This window comes from Molothrus aeneus, chromosome 17, assembly GCF_037042795.1.
Source record: "Molothrus aeneus isolate 106 chromosome 17, BPBGC_Maene_1.0, whole genome shotgun sequence".
NCBI lineage: Eukaryota > Metazoa > Chordata > Aves > Passeriformes > Icteridae > Molothrus > Molothrus aeneus.
This window is the reverse complement of record NC_089662.1, coordinates 7,994,524-8,011,232: the sequence shown is the minus strand read 5'-3', so window position 1 is coordinate 8,011,232 and position 16,709 is coordinate 7,994,524. Positions and strand designations below refer to the sequence as shown.

The window sequence follows — 16,709 nt, the reverse complement described above, 5'->3', positions numbered from 1 at the left end:
GTTCGGACTGGCGAGCCCTGTTTGAAATCCGTTAACGGCGGCGGCAGGGGCCCCGCGCGGAGTGGCGGCGGCGCTGCTGAGGTGAGTGCGGGGCCGCCGGTCGGATACCCCCGGCCTCGCCCCTCTTTCCCTGATCCGTAGCCCTTCCCTGTATCTGGTCGTTCGCTCCGGCCGTGGCGACGCGGCTGTTCCCCGGGCCTACTCCGAGCCCATGTATTGATAACGGGGCCTCGGCTGGGAAACGGAGGCGGAAGGTGGGCTCCGGCCGCTCAGCCCGTGGCCGGAGCCGCTTTCATGGCGCCTGGCGGGCGGTCTCGTAACGGAGCCCTGGGGAGTGACTGCGAAGCCCTCGTTCCCCGGGGAAGCCGAGCCCGGAGCCTGCGGCCGGTAACGGGAGGAGCCGCCGTGGCGGGGGGGTTCCCGGTACTGGAGCGCTGGGCGTGTGCCTTACGGTGGGGTGGGTGCCTCGGCAGTGAAATAAAGCTTTAAGTCTTTAAACCATCACGAAATCTGATGAAACCCTATATTTCACGACGGAAAGCTCTGTAACTTCTTCTCAGTCCAAATCCCACTTCCCAGGAAAAGGAGGGAAGCGAACCGGGCAAAACCTGGCCCAAGTAACAAAAAAAAAAAAAAGCATTAGGGGAGCTACTTTTATGCGGGGCTTTTTTTAAGCTAGCTTTTTTTTAACATTCAACTTAATGTAACAATTAGTTGAGGCTGTGCTAGCTAAAAATAATTTTATTTTCCTTGAACATCTATTCTTAGAATGTCCCATCTTCATGTCTTCTGAAACTTGTGGGATCTTTTTTAGGGAGCATGAGATGTCAGGGCTGTTTATTTTTGGGAATGGGGGCGGGTCTGGGCCGTTAGCACAGCAAGGCCTGTGCCAGAGCTTTTCCCCTGCCCTGGCTGCCGCTCGGGGTGGTCTGCGGAGCTTTCTGCGGGCTCAGCTCTCACCTGGGGGTAGTTGAAGGCTTTGTCTCCCAGTTTGAGCATCAAATGATGGAACAGAAGCGTTTTGGGGGATGGTGAATCCGTTGTTGATTCTGTGCTGCAGACAAGCCCAGTTGAACTTTGAGTAAAGGGCACTTTGAGAGAGGAGGGAGAAGCTGTAGATCCAGAGCATTGGAAGTGTTCACTTAACCCTGCTCAGGGAAATGCAAGGATGAAAGGTGACTTTCTGAGGCTGCCAGTGTCATGCAGGGGGAGTTCAGGTGATGGCTTTGTGGTGGGATGGTTCTCAGCAGGCTGTTGTGACAGGACTGTAGCTTCAGAGATGCTCTAACTTATGTATTAACCCCTTTCTAATGCTCCAACTTACATGTTAACCCCTGAAAAGCATCCAGGACCTTTGGATTATTATCCCAATAAAAAGAACAGAAAACTCTGGGTTGCAGGGCAATGAAGAAGCTGCCAGGTGGAATTAAAGCTGCCTGGTTAGTGGAGCATCCTGTGTTTAAGTGGCAGCTGGGGTTGAAGCCCAGCAGAAGGCCCTGGAATTGCTGGAGCAGGTTCCCATGCAGCTGCCTCAGCCTTGGGGAAGCTTCTCTTGCTTATTCCTGGTTGCCTGTCTTGGGTTCTGAGGCATGTGGAACAGCTGGCTTTGTGTTTATCTGCTGGTGTAACTTAGAGTAGCCTCTTGTGTGTCTGTTGTTGTTTATTGGGCTTTCTGTCCCTGGTAGGATTTGCCATAAGTAACATTTGTAACTTGTGAAGCTCCAGTGGTGTGTTGTGATAAGGCATTATCTCCAGCTCACCAGGGCCTTAGCTACATTGCAGAAAGTGCAGATCTCTCTGCCTTCCTCAGGATCCAGACTGGTTTGGGTTGGAAGGGACCTTAAAACTCATCTTTTTCCAAGCCCCCATCACCATTCTGGGCAGAGACACCTTCCAGTGGATCAGCCCTGTACAACCTGGCCTTCAACACTTCCAGGGATGGGGCAGCCACAGCTTCTCTGTGGGCAGCCCTTGCCAGAGCCTTACCACCCTTACAGGGAAGATTTTCTGCCTAATATCCAATCTAAATCTCTCCTCTTTTAGTTTAAAGCCATTCCCACTTGTCCTATCACAACCTTTCTGTGTCCCTATCCTGTCCTTGCTACTCTCTTACACTCCTCCATTTTCTCTCCCTCTGTCCTTGATTTCTCATCTTGGAATGCTGCATCCTATCTCCAACACCATGGCCTAAATGGCTGGGAGGATTCTTTGTCCGGGCAAATTGTGCTGTTGGCACAAAATTCCCAACTACATTAAGACAAAGACACTGAACACATCTGTGATGGAATTGTGTCAGAATTTTAAAGCTAATTTGGATTAGAGAGAGGTGTGAAGTTATTCCAAAATACCTATTGCACTTGCTGTTGGATCAGTCTTATTCTGGGATAGGAGTGCTTGTTCCAACTTAGTGTAATCCTTTTTCAAAGCTAACTAATCTAAACCACGCCAAGGCACTCTTCTGGAACGTGCCAAAGTGTAGTTACTCAAAAGAAACCTGATGTCCAGAGGAACCCACTGCCCGTTCCTCCCTGTGGATACAGCTGTGCTGCTCTGGAGGCACATTTAGGTCAGTGAGAGAGCAGACCTAGAAAGCAAATGAAGCTTTTAATTAAGTTAAGAATTGGGGGGGGTCTTTTTGCAGGAGAGAAGATCAGATCCCCCTTTCCTGCCTGGGCAGCTCTGCAAAGCAGGTGAAAGCTGATCCTGCAGAAGGGGGGTGAGGGTTCCCCTGGCTGGCTGCAGACACCCGCGTCGACACGGGAGGTGATGGATGTGGGGGAGAGCAGGGTCATGCTTTAAATCCACGCCGAGCTGTGTAGGATTACAGCGTGCCTGTAATCACGCCTGGGAAATGCACACGCTGCCTGCTAATTAGGGAACGTCCCTATTAATGAGGGAAAATTTCCACGCCTCCCTTCCGGTGGATGAATGCTGCGGTGGAGAGAAAGAATTTTGGATGGAGATAAATGTGGTTGTGCTGTCAGAATCATGATGGGGTGTTTTAAAATGCCTGCAGGGAGTGGGCTGTGCTTGGCAGAGCCTGTTGGGTTTGCAGATGCCTGGTGGTGGGCACAGGAGTGATAAATCACTGGAGCATTCCTGGCTGATCCCTGTCCCAGCCTGAGTCGGTGGGTGGAGGAGCAGGATGCCTCTCAGTGAGCTGCTGCTTCACCATCAGTCCTGTTCCAGGCAGGACTTAGAGGATATGTAGGGATTTGAGAAGCACATGCCATGAGTTCATCTGACTGAAATGGACTTTCTGGAGTTCAGTCACAATAACTTTTATCTCCCTGTTGTCTCTTTCAAGAAACAGAGTATGAAACAGGCAGTAATACAATCCTTTTCCTGATTATTCTCTTCTGTCTGGGATAGAGGGGAGAGAGAAAGGGGTCAGCAATGAGGTCGGTGATGAGGGTGGTGACACTATGGAATATGGGCTCCACTCAGTAAAAAGCTGCAAACTGCAGCAATGTAGCAGTGGGCACAAGTAGCTGTGAAACATGATGCCCAGAGCTCTGACTCTGACTGGAGAGGGAGAGGGTGAGGGGAGAATGCAGATGACGCATTTGATTTTTAAAAAAGTCTAAAGTGTTGACAGAAATTCTATCTTGATTAAGGGCAGTAGGAAAGCATTTGATTCCAGCCGAGTCTCGAGCTCAGTTACAGTTGGTTTTGGCTCTAATTCTTCTGTTTGCCTTCTTTGGGCCCTACCTTGACATCTTCCCAGCCATGTAGCTGGTGCTTCTCTAATGACGTTCTTGCCTTTAACTATCACAGCTCTGCTCTGGGGAGCTGGAGGCTTCTCAGTGCACCCACAGTGTTTGTGACCAGCATGGTACCCCCTAAACACTGCTTTGCTGTACTCTTGACCATTTTCTTATTTATTGAGGAACACCATCTGGGTTTTGAACCATGTGTGGTCGGCCTAGACAGGTGGCTCAGGGCTGAGGCTCTGTGGGTTAGGAATATGCTGCTTTGGAATTGCTTGGATTCATCAAAGAAAAGTTCAGGTGATTTCCTTGGAGAGTGTTTAATAACATCCTTGTGGGCTTTGCCTCACAGCTGTTTAAGGCATCACAAAAGCACCTTTGCAAGAAGGTTTTGTATAATTTCAGAGTTTATAACTTTGTCACTGGCTTTATTCCTGTTCCGTTGAGTTTAATATCACCTGTTGACACAGGGACTCCTCTTGCTGTCAGTGCTTCATTAATTAACTGCAGGGACTGTTTGACATGGGTCACAGTGCTCAGTTTGTTTATAGCCTGGCCAGCCTTGGGCTAGTGCTAAGGAATGCAAGAGGGCTTGACGCTGCCCTCCTTCTGACTGTTTGCCCAGTTACAGTGTTCTAGAGAACCCTCTTCCTGCTTTGAAAATCAATTTATTATACTGAAGAGCACCTTTGTATTGTTAGCACTTTTTTGTAGCCCTTCAGAGAGAGAGGCTGTGCATTACAGTGCTCTGGAGTGTATCTCATCAGGTTTGTAAATCTTGTAAGGGTAAGAACTCTTCTTTGTGTGTGGTGAGGGAAGGAAGTGGTAATCAATCACTTTCTGGAAAAACTTTATACTTTACTCCTTAAAAAATACAATTCTGGCACCCACAGGTACAGAAAAAATCCCATCAAAACTTGATCTTTCTGATAGTTTTGTACCTGCAAATGTCAACAGTGGTGAAATATCCTTAGCTTTGCAGATCAGCAGTAGGATAAAACTCTGCATTGCTTATGAGGAGTTCTGCCCAAAGGTGTGAAGTGCAAGAAGGGAGGGATGTCCCAATGCCTGTCCCAGTGCCTGTCCCTAGCAACTCTGCAGAGGAAAAGGGGTGGGGGATGATTCCACTGATTCCCTGTTGTTGTCTAAAGGGCTGTAGCAGTGCAGACAGAGGACTCTTGGGGAGAGTGTGACTGTGAAGATGTCTAAGCCAGAATCCCGTTATTCTTTTGATGTCCCAAACATCTGCATTGATTTTGCAACTCTGAATGAGGATGATGTGCACAATGCAGACTCCTGGTTTGGTAAGTTGCTTCCAACCCCTTGAGGTGTTCCTTGTTGGGTGACACCTTGGTGTGATCCTTGTTTTAGGCCTGGCTTCTGTCCCAATAATCATGATGTTAACTGCTTAATTCATCGTGTATGGGGTTTCTTTAGTTCTGTTTTTTTTTGTATTTAAATTTTGTCATCTGTACTTGCCTTTGTTAACCTCATAATGATATTCTGGGGTATTGTTAACAACTCCTAACAGTGTGTATAGTGAAAGTCTTTCTCTCCTTACAGATGAAAAAGCCAATCTGGAGAATGTCCCTCCTGCAGAAAATCTGGCAAAGGTCTCACACTGCAGCCCTGCTTTTTCAAAGCCTGATGTTATTCTGTCTTCTGTCCCATCACAAGAAGTAGCAATGAGTAAGCTGGCATGGTGTGGCAGGGAGGGAATAAATTTTACCTGCTTTTCACTGACAAAATGGAAAGGCCTCTGTCTGGCTTTTGTGGGGCCATCTTCATAAACTCTACATCTACATTATCTACAAGGTCTCCTGTGGTTTTACCTGTTGTTGTTCTGTATATGTGTATATAGATGAGCTGACACTTGCCCCTTTCTCAGGTGAAAACGATGGTGAAGCAGAATGTGCCCAGGGCAACACAGTCCCTCAGAATATCATCGGGTCCCTGGCAACCTGGAGAGCTGCTGCCCCTGCAGAGGCCCCTCAGAGGTGAAATATTTGTGTTCAGTTTGTACAGTGATTGATGATGGTGTAACTAAGCAGATCCTTGCTCTCAGGATCTGCAGTTCTAAGCTGTTCTTGGGACATCCTGTGGGGCTGGAGTTTTCCAACATGGAGATGGTGCATTGGGACATCTGATCTGCTGGCTAAGTTGGAGGGGCAGTCTCTAGGGTGGAAATGTAATGCAGTGTCTCACATACTTGTCAAATGAGACTCGGCAGCACCAGGAGCTTCTCTTCTGGAATGTGTGGATATCTGAAACTGAGGTGGCTTATAAAGTTTCTTTGTTTATATCTGCCTGACTTGGGCAGAACTCATTCTTGATAAGAATGCAAGAGGCTCTGCATGCTCATATATAGAAAGGAATATTTAGTTTATGGGTTGTTAAACTTTAATAAATCATACTGTCTTTGGATTGTTGTGTCAAACACAATTTGTGTGGTGGAGTTAGGGGATGCACTGGCATAAATGTGTTATCCAGGTCAGGTGTGTACTCAGATCTGTGGGAAAACTGACTTCTACTTTCTGTTCTACTCTAGACCAGGCAGGAGACTGGCTGCAAAGCAGGGGAAGACCCAGCAGCGCAAGCAGCCAGGCAGAATCAAAGCAGAGAGAATTGCTAATGCCCTGGATAATAAGGAAGATGTTCCACCTTTGAAGAAAATGAGACTGTATGTCATCCAAGTCCTTCTGTTTAGGGCTGGGAAAAGGGCTACAACTATTTCTTTGGAAAGGGTTTTTGCCTGTCTGAGATGGTTCTTACAGGAAAGTTAGGGGGTAGTGGCTGGAACTGGTTGCTGATACTGATTTCATGAACGAGAAATGGCTGTAAATACTGAAGGCATTGCTCTGTTTGGAGATGGACATGTGAATTAAATAAGCATGGGCTTCTTCACCTTCTTACTCAGTGTCTGTCAGCTTTAAATTTGTCTGAACTTATCCATCCAGAAGTCATCAGGCAGTCATTAGCTATGAACAAGTCACAGCCAAAATATTTCTCAAATTAACTTAACCACTAAAGTATATGGTGATAAGCTTGAGGTCAGGAAATTGAAGTGTGATCTTTGAAACACGGCTGTATCTCAGTGATCTACAGTGTACCTCCCTTTTCCAGAAAAGTTCCAAAAACTCAGTAATTCATCTTCCCTTCTGCAGCCTTAGAGTACCAGAGAAAGCTGGATGGTCCATACCTGGGCCTGGGGTGAGGTAAGGCCAGCCTGGCATACCTTAGACCTCACCAGGTGTTGGGATGTTATGCATGGTGGTGAGAGCTGCAGGTAGTAACTTATTTAGAACACAGTTAATTCAAGGGGTTTGCCCTAACAACTTTTTCTCTTAGTTCTGGTAGCAGAGAGAAGGTGACAGAAACGTCCACAAAGAAAGAGCCCCTGCAGGATCCTGACCTCTCTCCAGGGAGAGGGAAAAGCAAACAGACCATGCCCTCCACGCCAACAATGTTGAAGTACGTGGCTTTCTTGTGACTTGTGTGCTAATCACAGTTGATTTAGGTGACAGTCCTGGCTGTGTGTTTTCAGCTTCAACTTAGCATGTGATGGTATCACATTTAGTAAACACTGGGTCAAGGCAACAGTATTAGGATGAAATGTACTTCACTGGCTGAACCACTGCACAGAAAAGCTTTTGCTTTTCTTTTGAGGAAAAAGTTGTTCTTCCTAATGGGTTGAGAATGCACACAGCAAATGAGTCTGCAGAATAGCAGCTGGCTGTGAGATTTCTTGAACAAACAAAACCCAAGCACATCTCTTTTTATAACTGGTGATGCTCCTACAGTGAGGCTGGACATAAGCATATTCCTTGCACAAACATCATGCTAATAACCAGGGAAGCAGAAAGGCATATCTTAGTTTTTAATGTCTTTATGCAGGAGGACCAAACCTTCTAGCAAGGCAAAGAGTACAGAGGAGCAGGAGCTGGAAAAGATGCAGCAGTTGCAGCAGGAGGTTATGGAGCTGCGGAAGAAGAACGAGGAGTCTCTGAAAGCAGCTATTGCTGGAGCAGGTGGGCTCTGCCTGAATTGCTGAATGAAGCTGCACTGGGCTCAGCTGGAGAGTGCTGCACAGAGCTGTGCAAGTACCTTTGAAAACAAGCATTTCAGACTTTGCAATAACTATTAGGAGGCATTTAATGTAGATCAGCCCCTAAACTGCCTGGAAACAGGTGGGTTTGGATTATGTCATGTTTTGAAATGTTAAAGATGAGTTCTCTAAAAATTTACCTAGTTGTTAGAAATTAAATGCTTTTTTATTTCCACAAATTGTACCCCACAGCAAAAGTCTTCCAGTCCTTACATGTTCTTTTTCTCTAGGACAACCCATGAAGAAACCTGTTGGTCAAGTAACAAAGCCAATTAATTTCCACTTCTGCACAGAGAATAGAATTAAACAGAATGCAGAAAGCCAGCCTGGGAACGAGTACAAGGAGCTGGATTTTGCAGCAGTCCTGAGGAAGCATCCCCCTTCTCCGGTGAGAGCCAGAGTGTTGCCAGCACTCAGCTCACTGATTCTTGCCATCACCTCCCTGCTGCTTGTGCAATGCTTGGGCTGATACCCGCAGAGAGGTTACCACAGGAGGCAGGTGTTGTGCAAGTGTGACTGCAGACTTCCTGTGTCTCTGTGTTGCCACAAGACTCCAAAGAAACCTTGTGGAAAAAGGAGCCCTTTAATGTCAGATCTTCCAGTCATTCCACTTTGTGCTTTAATCTGCTCAATAGAGTTTCCCAATATAACTTGTGCATTTTCTGACTGTTAACACTTGTGCTTAATGTGAGGTGAGGTGTTCTTTGCAGTGAGAGGAAGGGACAGATACTGTGCATCAGTGGGGAAAGGAAATGTCATCAAAACCTCCTGGCCAATACTGACTGTGGTTTTCTGTCTCCAGGTGCGAATGCCAAAGGGGCACACTGTCCCCAAACCTTTCAATCTGTCCCAGGGAAACAAAAGAAAACATGAAGAACCCACAACAGAATATGTGTCCATTGCTGAACAGGTAGAAGCGTTCCAAAAACGCACACCCCCTCGTTACCATTTGAGGAGCAGGAAATCTGAGGAAGGTGAGTTGTCCTGGCTGTGTCCAGAGCAAGAGATGCTTTGACTACTCTGAGCAAATGGCCTGTGATTGTTGCAGGCCTTGCCATTAACTGCTGGTCTCTGTGACTTGAATTTGTAGGCTCAGTTTCAAAAAAGCCAGTGAAGGCTGGGCCCACACACCCCAAAACACCAGTGCTGCGAACGAAGCAGCGCTCGAGACCTGTCACCTGCAAACCTGCTGCAGAGTTAGAAGCAGAGGAAATAGAGAAAATTCAACAGTAAGTAAGGGCTTACCCTAGTCCTCCAGGGAATGATTGAGATTCCTTTAGGTTGTTCATAATTCTTTAGCTCTGATTGTAGGGGAGTGAAATATAAACAATTCATTTTGAAGAACGTGCTCTTAGGAGAGCTGATCTTGGGTTGAGTACAGTATATGATGAGTAAAGCAAACCCAATATAGCAATGCAGCCTGCATGCACTTCAAAACTTGCCTGTAGGCAAAGGTTTGGATTTCTAGGAAAACAATCCATAAGATTTTCCTTATTAATCTTGCTGTTTTGAAGGCAAAGGAAGAATTGCTAACTGTAGTTGCACACTAACATACAGTGTATGACTGGTGACTGTCTCCATTGTTCCTGCATAGGTACAAATTCAAAGCACGAGAAGTCAATCACAAAATCTTTGAGGGTGGGCCACTCCTGCCCAAGAAACCCCCTGTGAAGAAGCTCACCCAACCTATTGGCTTTCAGCTGGAAATAGAAAAAAGGATTCAGGAGCGTGAGAGTAAGAAGCAGCAGGAGGAAGAGCGCTTCGAATTCCATTCCAGGCCATGTCCCACAAAAATCCTGGAGGATGTTGTGGTAAGAGGTTTAATAATACCCAGGCTTGGGAATTGGTGGCAATGAGCTTCAAAATGTTTGTAGCTATGTTGCATTATGTGTTTAACGATCTCAGTAAACAGTGCCTGTCATTAGGTAAGAACCACAGTAGGTACATCCTGTGCTGTCAGGTTGTTTCTCTGAGGCGTTTTCTTGGCACTTGGCCTTGGGTAACTCCTTACTGGCTTTTCTGAACAGGGTGTTCCAGAGAAGAAAGCACTTCCTATTACAGTCGCCAAGTCTCCAGCCTTTACCTTGAGAAGCAGGACCCGTGTGTCTGGCAGAGAGGAGGAAAAGGTAACAGTTGTGACAAGGCTGGAGCCAGGCCCAGCTCTCACTGCAGTGCCTGCTGTGCCTCTGGATGTGGGTGGGATGCTCTGGGGCTGGAAGCCCCTTCCTTCCCTCCTGTGAGCAGTTCCTCCAGTGGTTACCTTTGCCTGTGCCATTCACTTGAAACAATCTGGTTATTGTTACTCATTTTACAGAAACTAAGTTCTCATTAAAAATGAAATAATTTAAATGCTAGGGCACTGATGAGGGTTTCTGAGGTGTTGCTGCTATAAATGAGGAAGGTGAACTGCTTAGATTTCTCATCCTTCCCTATTCTGTCACTGAAGGCAAATATTACACATGACCTTTCTTCTCCCTGAGGTGGGGAGCAGGATTCTGAAAGCTTCACATCCTTCTTCCTTTCCTTCTTGTCAAGGGGATATTAAATAATTACAGTCTAATTTGAATGAGTACTAGAATTGAGAGTGGTTTCACAAAAGGAAGAATTGGGCCTGTGGTTCAGGATGCCAGTAAATTGGTACTTCTTGGATTCCTAATTTTTGCAGTGTCCACTGTTTGTGTGACCCTGCTGTGCCCCTTATCAAAGGAGCTCATTCAAAACTCTTTGTGGCTTTGCTTGGCAGGAGTTGCAGCCTATACAAAAGTAAAAAATCAGATCCTAATGCTAATATCCTTTAGGAAAAAGAGGAGGTGGCTGTGATCAAAGCTAATCCTATGCCACATTATGGAGTTCCTTTCAAACCCAAAATGCCAGAGCAGAGGCACGTGGAAGTTTGCCCCTTCTCTTTTGATGCCCGGGACAGAGAGCGACAAATACAAAAAGAGAAAAAAATAGAAGAACTACAGAAGGAAGAGGTAAGAAACAAAAGCTATCTTGGATTCTACTCCTTCAGTAAAAAGAGTGTGATAGGATTTGCTGTTGTCTATTAAACCTCCGGGGAAAGGACAAGAAATATTTTGAGTTGTTTATTTCAGGTGCCGAAGTTCAAAGCGCTGCCTCTGCCTTACTTTGACCAAGTTAAACTGCCAGAAAAGAAGGTCAAAACTGCAACTCAGCCTGAGCCATTCCATCTGCAGGTGGATGAACGGGGAGCTGCCAAACTCCAGAGCTGGAAACAGCAGGTAGGATGAAAAGGGTAATGGGAATGACCAGACCTAAATCAACTGGAGTTGTGGTTGATTAGAGAAACTGTCCTCCTTGAAGTGAATCAGTAGCTGAGTTGGAATTTTTCTGTACTTGGCATGAGACTTGTGCTATTGGGTTAAGGATTGGTCAATGGTTTGTTTTTATTTTTCTCACTTAGTGGTAAATTATGGGATTTACCACAATTGTATGAACAGCTGTGGGGCATTTTCTAAGCACCAGCTCTGTGCAGCTGAATCTCTTTGCTGACTATCTCCAGGAATTTATTGTCACATAAATAATATACGTATTTTCTCATGTGAAGTCTGCAGTGGACACCTGAAACTTTCTTCAGGCTATTTTTTGGCAAAGCAACTGTTAGGCAACAAGTGACACCAATTTTTGGCTTTAGTATAATTTTGTATGGAAATTATTTGACTAAGTCAGCATGGCTTTTCCAGTGTAGGAAGTGCTGGAGTCTGGGTCAGGAGGAGATGGTCTCTTTCTGCCTGCACTTGATGTGCTCTCTTTTCTTGCAGCTTGAAGAGGACTTGAAAAGGCAGAAAGAGGCAGCATGTTTTAAAGCTCGTCCCAACACAGTGGTTTACCAGGAGCCTTTTGTGCCCAAAAAGGAACATAGGATGCTATCAGGTGGAGTTGCAAGTACTTGCTGCACGGGTTTGGCTGATAGCTCAGAACTGAGGCAATTAAGTCATGTTTTTTTCTGGCTGTTGCCTCTTCTTCATCAGCACAGCCGATAGTGCCTTGCATTTAATCAACTAATTGCCTAACAGCTTGTGTCCCTTGGGAGCAGGGGGATTTCCTCTCCACCCCCCTGTCCTGCTCCAGCATGGCAGCTGTATTTAGAAGCTCTGCTGCAATTGGCAGATGATTGATGTGTGCCAGCTCAGGATAAGGGTACTGAGAATGTGAGGAGCTCCCTGCAGAGACAGCTGGCATTTCTGCAGCGCTGTCACTCTTTCCCTCCCGTTTCTAGTGAGATGAAGGCATTTATTGCTTGGGTAGGCTGAGATTTGTAGAGCATAAAACCAGCCAAAAGCTTGTTTGTACTAACAATTGTGTGCTTGCTCCCTCCCATGAGAACACCCATGATGGGGTGACGTCTGCATTAACACTGCTCACGTCTGGGAGTAAAGTTTTCTCTTTTCCTGAAGCCTGGAGGTATCTCCTAACCACCCTTGCCAAGGGGAAGCTCTCCAAAGGGAGGCTTCCATTGACATTAGTGCTGCTCTGCTTTACCTGACTGTCTTTGAACCAATGTTATCTCCTCTATTTCTAAACTTAGAGAGCCTTTCTGGTTCTGTAGTTCCTGAAAGCTTTGAGCTGGCAACAGAAAGAAGAGCAAGAGAACGGCAAGAATTTGAAAAGCGATTGGCAGACGCAGAAGCCTTAAAGGAGAGGTATGAGGAGCAGATCAGGCAGGAACAAGAGGAGCGTGAAAAGGAAGAAGTTGCTAAGCTAAGACAAGAAATGGTAAGTGAGCTGTTTGTGAGCAAGGGCTATAAAGTAACCCAAAGGAATGTGGGAATATCCTTATGGAGCTAATGTCACAGTTGAGCTGTGCTAAAACTGCCTTTTCAAGGTTCCCTTTTGCAAATTGATGACTCACTAACTTCACAACTGGTTTAAAAAAACCAAACCTACAAAACCATGCAAACAAAGAAGGCAGCTGTGCTGAGATGGCTGAGTTTTGGAGCTGCACATGTGTAGTTATCAAAGCAGAATGATCTTAGTAAAACTCACAACCCCAGCATGTGCTGTGCATTTTCCCACTACCTCACTCCAGTGCCCAGGGTGGTGTGGTGGTCTCAGGCAGATGCTTACCTTCACTTCATCCACAGCTCACCTGCAAATTTCAGCTTCATCATAACTGCAACCATTTGCTTTGTTTTGCCCTTGCTTATATTTATTTTTCCACAGGTTCACAAGGCAAACCCAATACGCAAATACCGCAGCCTGGAAGTGAAGTCCAGTCATCAACCACTGACTGTGCCAAAGTCTCCCAACTTCTCAGACAGATTCCGATGCTGATGAGCATCCACATCCATGTGACAAATGCTGGGAGATCCCATCCCTCTCCACTCCCTTGGTAGGGAGAGAGGGAGCAATTGTTTTTCCATGACTGCTCAGTCTGAACTCCTATGCTTGGTTTCATTGTTGTACTGAGTAGTTAAACTCCACCTGAGCCTGTGGCATTTCAGCAGTGCCTCCTGGCCTTGCTGTGTATACAGACCCTATCTTCTCTAGAGACTAAACCAGGTTTTGATATTGCATACAGATATTTTATACCTAACTAAATAAAAATTCCTAATCTGCTCGCTGTCTCTGGCTAGTGGGCTGAAGCCCTTTCCTGCAGAAGAGTTTTTGATAAAGACTGGCCACACAGATGTGTGCATCTGGCACAGCTGTCTTATGTTTTTACACTAAGTGCTATTTTCAAGTGTCTTGTTTTTTAGCATTTTAGTCTACATTTAGCTTGAATTGTGTTAAGTGAGGTTCCTTCAAGCCAGTGTAGCGCGGGTCTGGCCTTCCTTGTTGATGTTTAGATGACCACAAATATAAATCTTGCCCACGCTTAAAGGTAATTCTTTGTGTAAATTAGAGTATTAAACCACCTTGCTGTTTTATAGCTGAAGCCCTGTTTGGGGAGACATTTATCTGGCAAGTGACTTGCTGTGAGCTGCTGCCCCAGCTTCTGCTAGTGCAGGTCTCTTGGCTACAGAGCCATCAGCATCTCTGGCTAGTTTGGGCAGCAAGCAGAACTAAACAGCCCAAGTGCTCAATTGTGTTGGAGGACAAAACTGCTGGCATTATGAAGAGTGGACACATCTAGATTAAAGTTTTAATAATTATTTCTTACTTGATATTGTGCTCTGATTTCTTACTTTTATATTTTGCTGAAATACCTGCTTACACCCATGAGCAGGGCTGCTTGCTACTGTTGTGCTGCTTAGTAGAGGGGGAGAAATGGAAATTTAGAATTAATTTGTCCTAATTGGACAAACTTGGTTATTTGGTGGTTATGGAAAACATTTGCTTTCATTTCTTCTGAACTGGGATACTGTTGAAGAAGTATTCCCAGAATGTGTAGCTTTTTGTTCAGATTTTTGGGTGAAAAAGAGAGTTCAAACTAGGTGTTAGATTCCACCTAAGGGGGTGCTTAGAGATGCTGTCTCGTTCTTGCCAAAGTACATCACAGAATTGCTATTTTATCCTAGATTGAGAGAGATAGCAGTGGAAGCAAGTCCTTAGAGACCTAAATTCCAAGATGAATGTTTATTGGACCTGAGAGATGATGTTTCTGCAGGAATTCTCCTAAAAAGTGGGATGCCCAAGAAAAGTCATTGCAGAACAGCTGGGGTCTCTATGGGAATGTTTTCAAGAGTACCAGCCTCAAACTTCAGTGCTGTGATTAAAAGAGGAAAAGCCACTCACACTGAAATACAAGGATTCTTCAAAAAAATTAAAGGTTTTATGTAGCTAGAGCTGAGGAGCTGGAGAATGAGAGCCTTGGGGAAGTACTAAAAGGATGAATGACCCCATGGCAGTGTGGGTTCTTGGAATTGGTGAGCTCAGACATGGCTCCATTTTGCTCAAGTTTCAGCTTTTCCTTCCCTTCTCTTGAGCATCTTTGTGTAGCTGTGGCAGAGGTTGGCCCAAAAGTTTGATCTAATTACCCAGTCTGCCTTCAGCCACATTTTTCTGACTTTGCTGATAGCCCCGTGTCACTGAGCTGAGAGTTACAGGACAGCCAGAAAAACTGCTGTCACTGCTGCTGTGACAATTTGCAGGGTGGCTGGAGCACAAGGGACATGTCAGCATCCTCTTCTTGAAAATGAAAATCCATGTGGATCTGACCTGTCTGCCTTAACCCCATTTCTGTCATGGTGGGGCTGTTCCCTGTGATCTGCTACTGGCTGGGGACATCACAGAACCTCAGATGTTTTTTCCTCGAGTGCCAGCTCTGGAGAAGGCAGCGTGTGGGCAGCAGAAGCAGCAAATATTTATGATGAGTCAGGAGGAAGCTGGAATGATGATGAGCTGCTGAAGAATGTGAAGGCAAGCAGGATCATGAGGCCGTGGAACTGGAGCAGCCACTAAGCCCTGAAGGATGAAGCAGCTGGATTTCCCTGATGGCCCTACATGGCCTCTTCTGCCTTGAGGAAGGGGTTGTGTGCCTGACAGCTTGGCAGTGTTTTTTCCCCAATGGTATCATTTGGGTCTAATAAAAGACATTACATCTTCCCCCAGACATGGGCTCTTGTATTCCCCACTGCAAACAGGGGCAGGAGCCTCAGCCAGCTGTGCCTCCAAGGCTCTGGGGTGTTCGTATGGGCTTGGAGTCACCCACCAAGTTCTCATGGGCTGGGATGTGGGACCTGTTCTCTTAATTAGGGGGAAGTGGTGACATGGTGGGAAAACTGCTCGAGTGTACAAAGTATAAAAATCATGTCCTGAAGGAGCTGGATGTTGGAGAGGATGGGATTTGGCCAATGCTTCAGCAGGAAAAGGGTGGCAGGTGATTTTTCTGCTGGAGAGAACAAATTTACAGGATGGGAGCAACAGGCTGGGATTTAACTAAGTGCTGTTGCAACACCTCCCTTTAGAGTCAGGGTAGGTTGAGAAACTGATGTGAAATCTATATTCTCTGTGTGGATTTTGCAGACACATTTTTGTATTCCAGTACTCAAAGGTCATCACCCTTACGTGCATGCCTTGAGAGCAAGGATTGGGAGGAGGAGAGAGGAGATTGGGCACAAAATCTTCCTCTGCTCTTCTAGTTGGGCTGTACTCAATTTGTTATCAAAATAATTTCCTGAACACAGACTAGAGCTGGAATTTAAAGGCAGCCAATGTTTTCCTGGACTTCCATGTTGATTGCAAGATCAAATTATCTGGTGAATAAATTCTTATGAAAAGGCTTGATGATGCTCTCAGATCACAGCTTTGCTTCTCCCTTCTGTCTCCACTGGAAAACCTTTGCAGCTGATTGTGTGACCTGGCCTGAACCTGGCAACTCCTGGGTCTGGGCAGGTCTTGGTGCTGCTTCTGGCAGCCACATCACTGGATGCTCTGTTGATGATGTTGGGATTTTTCCTTGTCTTTCCCCATCACCTTGCTGACACCTGTCATGACACGATGGTGGAAGCCCTGGTTCTGATGGAAGCAGTGAAGCCAGATAGCCCGGCTGGTTTGTGTTTCAGCAGCATGGCTGGGATTCAGGTGGGGATGTTGTTCAGCCTTCCCTGCCGCTCGATTTAGCAGGGGTGTCGGGTTTCCCGGGAATGGGCCGGCTTTGGCCCCGCAGAGCCTCCCTTCCCAGGGTAAACGTAAAGGTTAAAGTGTGCTGCTGCAGTTGTGACAACGGCGTCGCCAGGGAACAGCGTGCTTGAGGCGCTGCCAGAAAGCCCCAGGACAGGCTGTTTCCCAGCTGCAGCCAATGTAGGCTCTGGCTTGAGTTCCTGAATGGGAAGGGAGAAAAAAAAAACCCAAGCCCAGGCTGAGAAGCCTGGGTGGTGGCTGGTTTGCAGAGCCCCAGGGCACTGTGTTGCTCCTTGGGCATGTGGTTTTGGGCCAAGGCATCTGAAATCCTGGGGTGGAACTGCCCTTCAATTCTACAATTTCTTCTT

General features: G+C 46.2%; 1 protein-coding gene across 1 annotated transcript; it reads left to right on the top strand.

Moving 5' to 3' along the window:
• Positions 1-4,911: 4,911 nt before the first annotated feature.
• Positions 4,912-13,938, top strand: TPX2 (TPX2 microtubule nucleation factor). The gene is made up of 16 exons (XM_066561629.1): positions 4,912-5,014; positions 5,274-5,399; positions 5,599-5,707; positions 6,259-6,390; positions 7,059-7,181; positions 7,605-7,738; positions 8,046-8,203; positions 8,618-8,789; positions 8,906-9,044; positions 9,410-9,626; positions 9,843-9,941; positions 10,614-10,790; positions 10,911-11,057; positions 11,598-11,709; positions 12,386-12,552; positions 13,000-13,938. The coding sequence occupies exons 1-16, from the start codon at positions 4,912-4,914 to the stop codon at positions 13,108-13,110; spliced, it is 2,226 nt and encodes a 741-aa protein (XP_066417726.1). The 3' UTR covers positions 13,111-13,938.
• The last annotated feature ends 2,771 nt before the right edge of the window (positions 13,939-16,709 follow it).

What these genes read in the sequence shown, in the direction of transcription:
- TPX2 (XM_066561629.1), top strand. Translation starts at nt 4,912, where the DNA reads ATGTCTAAGCCAGAATCCCGTTATTCTTTTGATGTCCCAAACATCTGC. An exon ending in AGCAGCTATTGCTGGAGCAG is followed by an intron (nt 7,739 to 8,045) that starts GTGGGCTCTGCC and finishes CTTTTTCTCTAG; the next exon opens with GACAACCCATGAAGAAACCT. An exon ending in GGAACATAGGATGCTATCAG is followed by an intron (nt 11,710 to 12,385) that starts GTGGAGTTGCAA and finishes CTGGTTCTGTAG; the next exon opens with TTCCTGAAAGCTTTGAGCTG.